The sequence below is a fragment of the Pleurodeles waltl genome, chromosome 11 (genome assembly GCF_031143425.1).
Source record: "Pleurodeles waltl isolate 20211129_DDA chromosome 11, aPleWal1.hap1.20221129, whole genome shotgun sequence".
In the NCBI taxonomy this organism is placed as follows: Eukaryota; Metazoa; Chordata; class Amphibia; order Caudata; family Salamandridae; genus Pleurodeles; species Pleurodeles waltl.
The window spans coordinates 943,459,010-943,473,203 of NC_090450.1; the positions used below are offsets into that span (position 1 = coordinate 943,459,010).

General features: G+C 41.4%; 1 protein-coding gene across 10 annotated transcripts in view; it reads left to right on the plus strand.

Annotated features, from left to right (window-relative positions):
• Window positions 1–14,194, plus strand: part of DEPDC5 (DEP domain containing 5, GATOR1 subcomplex subunit) — a 401,482-nt gene that overhangs the window by 156,572 nt on the left and 230,716 nt on the right. For all 10 annotated transcript variants that reach the window (XM_069215090.1, XM_069215095.1, XM_069215097.1 and 7 more), the window contains exon 19: window positions 7,685–7,721. In XM_069215090.1, the coding sequence (XP_069071191.1) occupies window positions 7,685–7,721 (37 nt within the window). The remainder of the gene's footprint in view (window positions 1–7,684; window positions 7,722–14,194) is intronic.

Sequence of the window (14,194 nt, forward strand, 5' to 3'; positions counted from 1 at the left end):
ACTTGTACCAAAGATCCTACGCTGTTGTACTAATGTAGTAAATCTCCTTTGCTAGCGTGCTTTGGTCCACAATCTGGGCCAGATGATTCTAGGCAGACCAGGTCACTGACGTGTTGATACCATGGCACACCTTAGGTCTTATCTGTAATAGACTTAGTGGGAAGGAACATCAGTCTTTGTGTGCCTGGGGTAAACTAGGAGAAAGGGGAGGGCACTGACTTGTTGGGGGCTGTTGGTCAGAAAAAATCGGCTGTTTATTGCAAATTGTAATATCCTCATACAATACCATATATTGTTGTTTCAATTGTTTAACCCCTTCGCTGCCTGGCCTTTTCCCCCTCAGGTGCCAAGGCTGTATCATTTTACTTGGGAGACTGAGGGGAATGCTGGGTAGTAGGAAATTTGTGCGAGAGCAGTGATCCTACAAAGAAAAGTGAGGAAAATATGCTTTTTTAAGCAAATTTTGAGGTTTGCAGAGGAGTCTGGGTAAGAAAATGTTGGGGGATCCAGGCAAGCCACACCTCCCTGGACTCCTTGGTGTGTCTAGTTTTAAAACATGTCTGGGTTTGGAAGGCTTACCTAGATGAAGGCTTCACCCGAGACCAAAAACATAAATGCCCCCCAAAAACAGGTCGTTTTGCAATAGTTCATTTTGATGTGCCCACGTACTTATGTGATGTTCCAAACACTAAAATTGTGAAAAGAGACGCACTTAGGTTATGTTAAAAAGACCCCTCACCCACCAACCAAGTTGAGACACCTAGCGCGTCACAGGTGTGCTGCGACGCCTGATTACAGCAGAGCAGGTTTTGTTATTTTTACCACACATACTGGTTGGATTTGGCACGAGGGTGAGTGATGGTTCAGTAGATCAAATTTTATTAACAAGAGATTTCACAAAAATGAAATGCACTGTTAATAACTGAAAGGCCAAAAAACTGAACCAATGACTCAGAGCTCGTGAGCTGTAAAGCCACGACAAGGCACCAACTGCTTTAAAGTCCATTCACATACCTTTCATACATGACATGCACAAGACCATTCACGCCGCCAGGCACAGGCCCAGCACCTTACAACACTCGCATCGACAGACAGCGCCACTCAAGGGCCCATCACTTACATACGCCCTCATGCCTGATACAGCAATCACCCCGCCACCAACCATTTAAAAATTTTCCCTGGTGTCTCGTGTTCTCTGCTTGGGGGCAGATTGACCTAAAAATAGGCCAATATGCCCCCAAGGGGGGCGGAAATGCCAAAGAATATATTGCCCCCTTCGGGAGACGACCCTTGCCCAAGGGGCCACCCCCCCCCATACAAAGCACACACATGATCCCTGGCGCTAAGTGGATTCTGTCCCCCATGGGGGCAGATGGGCCTAAAAAAAAAAAAGACCGATCTGCTCCCAATGGGGGCAGAACTGCCCAATAGTGCTTCTTGCCCCTTGGGCCGATCCGACCCGATCCGATCCGAAATAAAAGGCCGATCTGCCCCCAAGGGGGCAGAAACGGTGAAAAATACATTGCCCCCCAAAGGAGAGCTACCCTTGCCCAAGGGGTCGCTCTCCCACACTATAAACACACACGCGCACACACACACACACACAATAATTCCCTGGTGTCTAGTGGGCATTCCTGCAGGAATGCTAAAAGAGACATCAAGGGAAAGGAAAACCCTTTCCTTACCCCCAATGCCGCTTTCAGAGGGATTCCCTGCCCCCCCCACCCCACCCCCGGCCGGAGGTAAAACTTACCTCCTTTCCTCTTGACACGCTGGAAGCAAATGTCTTCCAGCGCATCTTTCCACCCTTTCCTGATGTCAGCGCACGATCACCCACTGACATCATGGAGGGGGTGGGGGTAGAAGGGGAAGCGATTCCTCTTCCAACCCTGATGTGAGGGTGGGTGGACGGCCCTCAGGGAGCGCTAGCGCTTCCCCCGAGGGCCTGTACACAGACGTAATGGTTACGTCCGTGGCGCGTAAGAGGCGCCGCGGACGTAACCATTACATCCATGGCGTAGAAGGGGTTAAGCTTTATAAAGCTTGTTTGACCATACTGCCAATGAAAAGATATATTTTTAAAACTTTACTTTTGAAGTTACGAAATAATAGGACTGTGTCACTCCTGATGTAGTGCCTCTGTTGTAGGGACTTGTAGGGACCTGCATTATTAGTCTCTTCCTGTTGGTGACATTCAACTATGAGGACAGCTCTCTGGCTGCCTTCAAGAAAAGGAGGCCAAAGTTCAGGGTCCTAACGCTCTGGTGTCTCTTCTACTGCTGTCTGGCTCTCCTGCAGAGACTGATTTGATATTTTATAATTTCAGCCTCACAGAGGATGAGCAGATCAGTCGATAATCAAACTGAGGTCTGAATAACCTACTTTGTTGCTTCAAGGTGTTTGCTCTGTTTCTTCCTTGAGTTATTCAAATATTGAATTATTTTGATGGATATTTCTAACCTCCGATTCCTCACCTAGTGAATTTTCCCCAAGTATCATACTGGATCCAGAAACTTTAAAGCAGTACTCCTGTGCGCTGGTAGTTAGCGCTATGTGTCTCAGTGCCAACATCTATCCACTCTGGAAGTGACGAGTGGATACACATATAGGGCCTGATTACAACTTTGGAGGACGGTGGTAATTCGTCACAAATGTGACGGATATCCTGCCCACCATATTACGAGTTCCATAGGATATAATGGACTCGTAATACGACGGGTGGTATATCCGTCACATTTGGGACGGATTAACACCGTCCTCCAAAGTTGTAATCAGGCCCATAGTGTCCACAGTCACGCTGACGTCAGTTCTTTTATTTCTGCGCCTTCAGACGCGGAGCTAGAGCTTCTTTTTGGTCTTTGCAATCTATTTGTCATCAAATATTTATCAGCGTGCAAGAGAAAATGCCACCCCCTAAAACATCAGAGTTTTAATCGTGTAGAGACTGTTACAGCAGCAGGGCAGGGTCCGGCACTCGGGCCTGCGCAGTTTACATCTCCATGCTTGGAGATTCAGCAGTGGCAGTTGACCTCATTGAACCTTCCACAGTTTGTTGATGTCATTTTGGCATTATGGTGTCGTTCCACAAAATCGGTTTACTCTAGTCGATGGGACACATTTTTGGCTTGGTCTGGCATCCAACAAATTGACCCCTTGCAAGCAAAGTTGCCTCAAGTTTTGTTGTTTGTTTTGTCCCTGACCCAGCTAGAAGTTATTTTGGGCACTGCTAAGGGTCATATGTTGGCTTTTTCAGCTTTTATGTGGTTGCTGAAGCAGTCTTCTGTTTTTAAGTCACCTGTTGTGATGAGTTTTTAAAAGGTTTGCATCATTTATTTCCAACAACACCCTTTGTGATACCATAGAGGGACCTGGATTTAGTTCTCACTTTTCTGGTGTGCACCACCATTGCACAGTTGTCTTTACAGCCTTCTGACACTGACAAAGTCCTTCTCAATGTCATAACATTGGCTGGGCATGTGAGCAAACAGGAAGCGTTTTCTATCAAGCCACCTCACACAACATTCTTTTCAGATAAGTTGGTCTTGAAGACCCAATGTTCCCTTTTACGGAAAGTGGGCACTCCATTTCTTGTTAGGAGGGCTAGCACACTTTCAGCGTTCTTTGCCCGATCTTATCCCTCCAAGGAGGAAGAAAAGCTTTATTGGTTGGATCCTAAGAGAGCACTAAGCATTTATATTGATCAAACCAAAGAAAATCGGGCGTGCAGTCAGCTGTTTGTGGAAGTTCTGGGGCAAAGAAAAGCAAGGCAGCGCAAAAACTTACTATTCCCCTATGTATTGTTCTCTGCATAATCACTCTAATGGGGAGACATCGTACTTCAAAGAAAAAGCAGAGTCTGTCCAAATTTCCAAAGGTGAATGGGATGATCTTGATTATCTTGCACTTCTTCTGCCTACGAAAGGTGCCAAGATGATTTTGATTTTGCGGAGCGCCCTGAAGCCCTCACCACACTCTGTAGTCTATTGGAACATAGAGGTATTAAAAAGAGGCTTCAAAAGCTATCACGTGCTATATCAGTAACTTCATCTTTGTGTTGAAAAGTACATCTTCACCTAGAGTATTGCACTGGTTTCTGACTTCGGATTAAAAACGACTGGTATCCCACTTCTGTTTGAAAATAATCCTTCTCTGACTCCAAATATTGTTTGTCATCCAGTGGCTTTGATGCCTAAAAAACAAAATTATCCTTGGAGAAGAGTATATCCACATTAAGCAAGGTAAGGAAAAATATAGGGAGTGGTTGTATTTTTTTTACTGAGAATCAAAAGTGCCAGGGCTAGAACCCACTTAAGAAGAGGACAGAGAACATCCTGAAAACCATAACCCTCTTTATATGATACTGGTGATGTTCATGATCCAGAGGAGAATTTCAAATAGATTTGGAAAGACTATATGGTGGCCTTGTTGTCTGAGAAATTCAACTTCTACCTAGTAAGACCATCTTCACTTCATAAGACTGCACCACATAATGTGATTATTCACAATATATTAGGTGGATATGTGACACTGTTTTTGGAAGTGGAGAAGCATCCCTGACACCGAGTTAAGACACTCCACCGCTTTACAAAGAATCACACTTTCATCAGTGTTATCACAAGCCCTGTAAATTGCATTTTTCTCCTCTCCTGGATCTTCTGTTCAGGCTTGTGGCATGTCAGACAGCAACATTGTCACAATATTTCGCAAGAGATTGTTGAATCTTATTGTCCCAATATGGCTACCTCTTGACCAGAACAGCAAAAAGATTTACATATTACGAAAGAATGTTGTAGATTAGGCACTTTTGGTATGGTATCTCACAATTTCTACAACATTCCTAATTCGGTATGCAGATCAGAAATGGTAGGACAGTGAAGAACCCCTACACAATTTGCTGGGGAGCATAAGTGGAAAGAAACTCTCTTGTGCAAAAACAAGTTTCTTCCTAACACATGCATCATCTCACACTTTGACTCAAAAGAAACGAGTACACAAATTACCAGATGACTTGGTTTGAGACTGCATACATCGTTGAAGGTTTCCACCTTCCAATCAAAGCTACAGACTCACAATGTGAATATGCTGTTTGAATGGAAGCATCTGTGTGTAAAGTTGGCTGATGATGCCCCTAAACAAACAAAAAAAAAGCACACTGAAATCGCGTAAAGCTGGGGTGCCCTAAAACCTAAAAAATCAGTGCACAATTTCTGAGGGTTGCTGCTTCTCACATAGAATGTAAGAACAGCTGACCTTCAGCACTCTAGGCTTTTCACATCAGTATAAATGTGGCATAAAACAATGGGTGCTGTAACATAGTTTTAAGGTGAAAGCAGAACCTTGCCTTTACATCCATTATGTAAATTCTATCCCTCTGGTTATTGCAAGAAATAACCACAGAAGCAAATGGGTGCTGCAGTCCATGCAATATGGATACTGCATCAAATGTATTAGAAAACCACAGAACCACATCTTTGGACAAACACGTATGGAGTGCAGTCTTGTACCGCCCCTACTTAAGAAGGTTCACAAACTATCTGAGAAGGGTGCAGGAGGTGTTGATACACAGATGAGGACAGGAAGTGTACTCCCTGAAGACTGTGCACCAAAGTTAAGCAAGTTACAGTTAGCTGACATTAGATTTCAGGCTGCCTAATAATTTGTAAAGACTACAGAGTTCAAAATTATGACTTTCCAGGACGTCATTCCACTGTTGTAAGGCAGACATTTCCTTACAACAACCATCCTCAAGGATACATTTTTTTTGTTTGCTTCTTGGTAAATAGCAAACATTATCAGTTTCTAGAACTGGTACTACCATTAATGTCACCACCCATAGTGTGTACAAAAGGGATATTAGTGGTGGTGTTGTAGGACTCTTACCATGGCCATAGGGGTAAGACTGCTGAGTTTAACACACCACCATGTGTGAGTGACTAAGTCAGTCTCTCACTGGATGGAAGCTGTTGGCCTGACTGCGCCTGCTAGCTAGCAGCACTTTACCCAAACCTAGGAAGAAAGGATGATTTGTGGCAGCCTAGAGGCATAACACTCAGATTCTTCAGGGAAGTTGTGGTCGACAGATCATACCCCTTTCTCTCATGCACACAGAGTCTGTACATGAAGGCAGACAAAGAGATGCAAGGAGAGTTTCAATACATTTATTGTACTAACTGCATCCTAGCATATAAAACATGAGCTGCAATTATGATGGAGCATGAAACATAGCACAGTGATGATTGTGACCAGAAATGTAAAAATATAAACAGTCCCATCATCCTGGAATGAGCATGAATCTAGCGATTCCTACCTATGCCCTAATCTCTAAACCTGGGAGCATGTTGGTGTATAGCCCTTCTGCCTGACCTGGTCTAAGGGAGGAGTCCCGACCCCATACCTGAAATGCGGCAGGAGTCTCCCGGTTGTTCTGCTGGCAATCCTCCCGATTGGCTGGAAGACTAAACTAAGGTCGGTGTAGCTGTCAACGAAATAGCAAACAGCATGCAGTGGCTCTGGCTGGACTCCCCTCAGCCTGTGTGGTGTTTTTATAACAAATGTGATGTTTTCAGACAGTCCTGACGTGTTTCTATGTCTAGGGTGTGAGACTGGACTCCAGGACTCTTGGAGCAGTGATTCTAGGCAAATTATCACGTACAGCCTTGAGCAGCCATAGAATGAAATGTACGCAAAGGGCTGATAAATGTAAAACACAAACAGCAATGCTTTCTCAGAAACAGCTGATTATAAATATAAACATGCAAGCTAAAACCAAGCCATGCTAAAATGAAATAAAATGAAAAATCAAATAAAATGCATATATAGGTAAAAAGCACAGGCCGCTGGTTTAAGGCTAAAATAAGGGTGCCCAAGCAAGGTGCTAAAATTAACCCACGACAGTGGTAGCCTTTTTATCGAAGAAGGCCATCCATGTGTAGCCTCAACTTGATTGGTTGGTGAATGAGAATGAGCTTCATTAATGATAGATGAATACAGTTAGGATGGTCAAACTTCTGATAGGTTTCACAATAAATTATTTTCTTAAGTTGATTCCTGTTTCCTGTTTGCAAATGCTTAGTTGATATGAAATCGTATCATTAGTACAGTAGGACGATGGACTAAAACATACATATTTGTAAATGTTATTCACAATAGTGACCCTTGAAATGGTAGTCCCAAGCCTCCATCCCTCCCGGGTGACCCAGCCCATCACTGTGCAATCCAGGTAGGTTGTGGCATACACCTTAAGGGAAGAGACCCAGGAGGTACGTTGAGGGCGTGTTAGTCAGGGCACCTGTGGATGTGATCAGGCCCTCAGGCACACCTAGTCTTTAAACATGGCCTTTTTATGCTGTACTATAAGGTGTTCTCGTACTATGACTTTTCAGTCCTGACATCTCTCAAGCAGGTAAGACTACCAGCACAAACATTACTATGGTGGGTAATTATTGTTGTCTTGATGTACATAGGTTGTGTGCTTAGCATTCTGTTTGTGCAGCTTTAAGTTTTGTTCCTGTATCAAAATAATGCTCTTTTCTCTAGGCTGCTCTTTTTGCTTAACTCTTGTATGCTGTACATTCATGAGTTCTGTTGCACACTCCATGTTTTTTTTCTCTTTTGTGCCGTATGTACTCATGTACAGTATGGTATAGTCTCTCTGATTCAGCAGTTCATTGTTGTTTTTTTCCAGCCACTCTGTGAGAAATCAAAGAATGGCAGAGACACAGGTTAGTTGTTTCTATCCAAATATACCTTTGTGCCAAGGTTAGTTATTGTCTATTTGCTCTTGATTATTCAGTTGTCTGCTTTGGCCATTCTTTCTTGCCCCATGGTTATTCTGTCATAGCTCCTGGTTATTATGTTTAATCCTTGTATCCTTCTTTTATGTCCAGAAGTTATATTCTTTTAAACCAATGTTATTTTATGTGGTGCTCTTGCGTCATGAAAGGGTTCATCAGTTAATATAATTAAATATATTCCATATTGCTTAAACATCTTTATAATTACAGAAAGATCTACATACAGTTATAATAGATGTTTCCTGTGAATCTAGATAATGTTGTCATTGCAAAGGGAAATTGTAGACTAGTCTTAGGCTTTCACTTACTATGAACCTGTTCTTAATATGCATGCATTAGCATCTCCACTAGCTAAATGACAGCTCATGCCAAAGAACAGTGAAAGAACAGACAAATAATGAACATGGCAAACAACAAATGTCAAGGTCATGATTGTAAAACAGTTTCTTACATTGCAGGAGAACAAAGGGAGATTGCTGCAAAGATTTAGAGTTATTTAAAAGAAAATGAGGGAACACTTGACGAGGCACATTGGGAAGAATGATAAACACGAGGCAGATGGAGGAGTGCAGTCAGAGAGTACGGGGTGCAGATGGACTGTTTGTCATGAAGCAACAGGATATAGCGTAGCAAATGGTGAATATTTTATAAGGGATACAAAAGAAATTATCTGGGATACACTGAAATAATAAGTAACATTGTTATCCATCTCAAATGACCTAGTTTACCAATCTCAGAAGGAAACACTTGTCTCATAACATGGGATATATCTTGAGTAGGGGATTTGTCTTGAGTGTTTTATAATAAGACATATTTAACTTATGTCTTTAGTGTGAAATACCTAGGAAATGGGCCTGAGTGTGTTGTGGTGATGAATACGCACATTTCTCTGTTCTTTAATTATTCTGGACACTGCAGAAGGAAAGACTTTGATTGTTTAGTCAGCTGTACTTGATCCAGGCTTAATTCTCCAAAGAATATATCTGTCTCTTCTACTTCAGGCACTCTGTTTGTTGTTGACACTAACAGATCAGGCAGCATCTGCCACCATCATATTGAGGCTAGGGGAGGAGCTTTGAGCCCTCTGCAGCCGTTGATATCATTTCTCATTAATATAAACATGTTTTATTATGTACCCTACTACCTTGCATCAGAATAAATATAGCTGTGTAATAAAACATGCATTGTTTTTCTCCATTCCAGGAACTCATTTTTCAGTAGAACAGATGGAAATTGTAACTATGTACAAAAAGTTACATGGCCTAAAGTTATTTTACAAAGAAATCCTTAGACTGCTTTTCCTGACTTTATTTTATTTTCTGGTACACCTGATAGTGTTTAAAAGCCACATTTTTTTCAGGTTTTAAAGGATTTTTTTGTCTTGTTTATTGTTTTGGCTTAGCAGCTCTTTTGAGATTAACTAAAGCGTTTTCATTACATACCACGCAAGAAGATAAGTGAATTAATATCCATTTTATCACTATCATCCACCTCTACATTTAAGTCAAGTACTAAAGTGATGTACATAATCTTGTGCCCTTGCTCTCACTACATTTCTAATGACTATGATTAATCTTGTACCAGGCCCAGTAACACTTTCGTCACTACCAATAAAGTGAGAGAACTCCTCCAGGGAAAAAGCCAAAAGTTATTCCATTAGCTTTTCATTTTAGTAGGTGTAGCAAAGGATTTAGCCATAATTATAATAATTAGTCAAATAATAGTCATAAAATGAGGAAACAATTTTTAACTGCATATTCAGAATAGTTATTTTTCTTATTCAAATGCATTTTAGTCCTCTAAAGATCACTTAGTAAAATAGTATTCCTTCTAAATCATATCCTGATCTCTGATCTGGCACACTTGTTTGTCTCTGTTTGGGATGCGGAACCTAGGTCAAGACTCATTGGAACAATGTCAGATTTTCAGAAGATCACTATGAGATAAATTTACATGTAGTTAATCTAAATACAACCTATATACATAGTCTGTGATTCTGAGGACCTAATCTACAACTGCCCTCCTGGACTTATCTTGGCCACCTGTATTATAGAACATTTAAATCCCTGTAATTACAGAACATAGAATTAATGTGGGGAAAAAGTTATGTAGCACATTGTACAGGAGCAGTTAAGTTCACTTCAAAATGCACTCAGTTTGATTTTCACTTAACAAGCACAGTAGAGGTTTTACTTATTTAAAAAAAATACCCACATATCAAGTGATCAATACAAAATGCTGAGAGAAAGCACATTCTCAATACATTTTTAAACTTTGTTCATTTTTTAGGCTTTTTAAATATATTTTACTTTCTTAAAGATGATGTCACTCCCTGCTTTTATAAGAGATTGAGTTAAATATTCTGACCATACAATTTTTTCTTATGCCTTAATTGGCCTGCATAGTCATATTTTAAGTCTGAGTCCAGCGAAGGTCCAACAGGGCCGGATTAACAGCAGACTTTTGGATAACCACACACTGTCTATGTAAGTGAGTTATATTCATGTACACTGTATTAAAAAAGCTAATTTTATGTGGCTGTCCTGAAAATCTAGAATGGATGTGCCCCTCCTTGACGTATTTTAACCACCTGTGTTTAGGTCTTCTTCACAATACATTTGCCCTGTCTGTTGTCACTGCCCGACCCAGGACTACTCTTCATAAATAAATTAGGAGCTTTATTATTGCCATCTGGAACACTGAAGGCAAATAGATCTTGGATACGACCCTCTTCAACATCTACATGATGCTGCTTGCCATCATCATCCGATCCCATTGTCGTTTCCTACGCCGACGACTCCCAACTCATCCTCTTCCTGACAGACAAGACAACCACCACCAGAACCTTCTTCACGAACTGCATGACCATAGTAGCAGAATGGATGAGCACTAACTGCCTGAAGCTCAACTCCGATAAGACTGAAGTTCTCTTCTTCGGAAACAAGATCTCCTCTTGGGACACCACCTGGTGGCCGACAGAACTAGAACCAACACCAAAACCCAGCGACCACACCAGAAATCTAGAAATAATCATGGACGCCAGTGCAACATGACAGCACAAGTCAATGAAGTGTGCTCCGCCTGCTTCCACACCCTGCGAATGTTATGAAAGATATCATGTTGCTGCCCAAACAAATCGCAGGCTCGACTGCGGCAACACTCTTTACACCAGAATCTCCAAGCAGCTCCTATACAGTCTCCAGACCATCCAGAACGCCCCGGCCAGACTCATACTCAACCTCCCACATCTCAGCTTACCTCAGAGAGCTCCACTGGCTCCCCGCAGACACAGCTAATTCAAAGTCCTCATGCATACCTACGAAGCCCTCCAGAAGACTGGAGCAGCATACCTGAACAGTTGCATTCACTTTCACCAGCTTGCCAGACACCTACGCTCAGCCTCACTCTCACTTGCAACCCTCTCCTGCCCCCTGCTGCCCCCCTCCCACGCCCACACATTTTCAAAAGCAGAACAGGAGGTCGCTCGTTCTCCTGTATCACACCAGAAGCATGGAACAACCTCCCACAACACATCAGAGCATCCTTCTCACTTCTTGACTTCCGCAAGAAGCTGAAGACCTGGCTCTTCGAATAACTCTGCGGGGACCATACGCCTACACACCTGCTGTAGCACCCGGATACCCACATGGATGATTAGTGCACTCTACAAATTGACATGACATGTCAGAACACTGATTCTAATGGAAAATGAGATGCCTCGTCCAATAAAATGTACAACAGCAGTTGTCTCCAACCAGTCGATTGCAAGCTGCCAGTAGCTTGTAGACCCCTTCAGAGTATTTCACAGCCTTGAGTTCATTTTTAAGTAAGCACAGGGTCACATTTTCCTTCTGTAGCAAAGTGAAGGCTGTGTTTATATTACATTATTATCATCAGGCTGCAGATAGCAGGGCCTGATAATGAGCGGTCCTCACTCAGATTTAGGATCCAGGCTGGGGCACAGAGGTGAAGAATTTGTCACACTGAGGTATTTAACTCTTACATAAAAGTCCTTTTCAACTCAGTATTGGACTATAAGAACAAAATGATGTTTCTGAATGCTTTTAAATGGGACAAAATTAAAATGAAAATTGACCGTAAATATTAAGTTAAGACTTTATTTTAATTGTATCTCATTTCAAAGTGTGCATTTGCAAATAGCAGGCCTCTTGCTCACAGTGGCCAGTAGACACTTTGCCATATTTAGAATGGCAAAATACAGTAATTTGTTTAAGGGGGAGAAATTTGCTCTATTTAAAAAATGATTGTATGTTTTTGTTACACATGCACAGTGCCATATATGGCAAAGGGATTGTCCTGTGCCACAAGTACATACATCACAGACTCTGTCACCCATGCACATATATCCCATTTATGTGCACACATATTCATGCCTCCCCAAAGACCACACCCTCACTGATACACATTGCAACCCTGTTATAGTGTCCCTTGTCATAGTATTGTGTTCAAACCATAGTACATGGCTCCATGGACATTAGACTTAAAGTCAATGAAGCTGGGAGTGGGAGTATCTGGTAACAGTGCAAAGGTTGCCTAACTGTCAGTAGCTCACAATGATTTCCACTGATCAGAAGTAGCTCCCACTACAGAAAAGGTTGGAGACCCCTGCACTACAGTGTCAGCCATTATGGAATCGCCACATAAAATCTGTTTTGAAATTTATGGGAAATTGAATGAAACACTGAATGAGACACAAATATGTTGTTCTTCATTTTGTTAGTCATTTCCATAGATAATTAACGGAAGATGTAGCTAAATAAACAAATGTTAGCAAACAAAAAGTACCTTTAGTTTAAAATGATCTATACCCTAACTGTTAAGAAAGGTGAGCATGTGTCTTAAACAGCAATGTCATTCTCACTTCCCCAAAAGTAGGCAACGTGACAATGTAATAAAAATGTGATGCAGTCAACAGCCTGCAAGTTAAGATCCTATCTTGATCTAAAAATTAATGGATGGTGGCCACCGGAGCCCTTTTTAAGGAGAATACTAGCATTAATGTGGAAATTCCCAATGGAAATAAGCTAATATATAAGTAGAAATTTAACCGGGGTGCAGGAGTCATTAGAATCTATTTAAAGATGAAGTGTCCAGGAAGTCTGCAGTAAAAATGTACTGATGCGAAGAAACACAAAAAGGAAATTACACAGGAGAGTAATTACCAAGCAGGAGGGGTGAATCAAATTGGTAATCTGCGATGTAAGCATTAAAAGGCATGAACGAGAAGTGATTGTACTTAAAGCTGTTCTGCTATGAGAGGCAACATTTCTAGTAACAATAAATGAGAGTGAAGTACAAACAAAGGCTAATGCATTAAGTAGGGCTAACGAAGGCTCATCTTAGTGTCTCCTGCTTTGGGCAGTATTACAAGAATGAATTAAATGTTCAGCCTTCAGTACTACCTCAGGAACAACTACTAAAACTGACTTCAAGATCTGCCTAAGTCTACACCATTTTTAAGGTAGCCCTGTGAATATAACATGAATTCTCAAGACATTACAACTGTTGCCAATTTAAGAATCAAAGGACTGTCTTTGGCTGCCAAAAATGGATGCGGTTTTGATTATGATGGCAAAAAGTATGACTCTTTACAACAGGTAGTCTGTGAAAATTGCCATTCTATCACGTACCTGCAATAGATATACAGGGATTGGTTTACAATTGAGCTGTTATGATTCTATTCAACATGGTTGTCAAAATAGTAATGCAAAGAAACATGAACATAGTAGATTATTGTAAATATAAATGACAATTTAGGAGGATCGCTACTGACAGCATTTAAGTTGATTTTAGATTTTGATATCACAATCTTGGAAATGCATATTTTTCCTGATGGGTGTGGTCACTCCGCTGTTATTTATGTACGTATTGAGACTGATGGGTGTGGTTACTCCTCTGTTACATATGTCTTAACCAGCTCTTGTACATTCTATAAAAATTAATCTAAGATATTCAAATTCCATAGAGGGTATACTATAGTGTTCTGTCACTTTGCCAGAGCATCAGAACCGATAAGAAAAACAAGAGAATGGGCCTTTAGGATCTACATGTTTAGTACTTTGTGCCTTCTTTGTGAAAATTATTTAGATTAGTACATGAAGTACCACACATAGCCTGTCTGCGTAAGGAAAATGGAAAGAATTCCTGATAAGACAGTGTCTCTGAATGGCTGGTTGGGCTGGACAACCAGGCTGGTATTGTTGGGCTGCAAGGCTAGTATTGGGCAATGGTGTCTTCATGGGACTGGCTGTACTTCAGACAGTCAGATATATCTGTTATTCACCCTTTTTCTCTAGGTTCCCTTTGAGCATGCAGATTTGAAGGCATTCTGAGGACACACCCTTCTGGTTTTGCATTGTTAAGTTGAAATGGAGATTTGA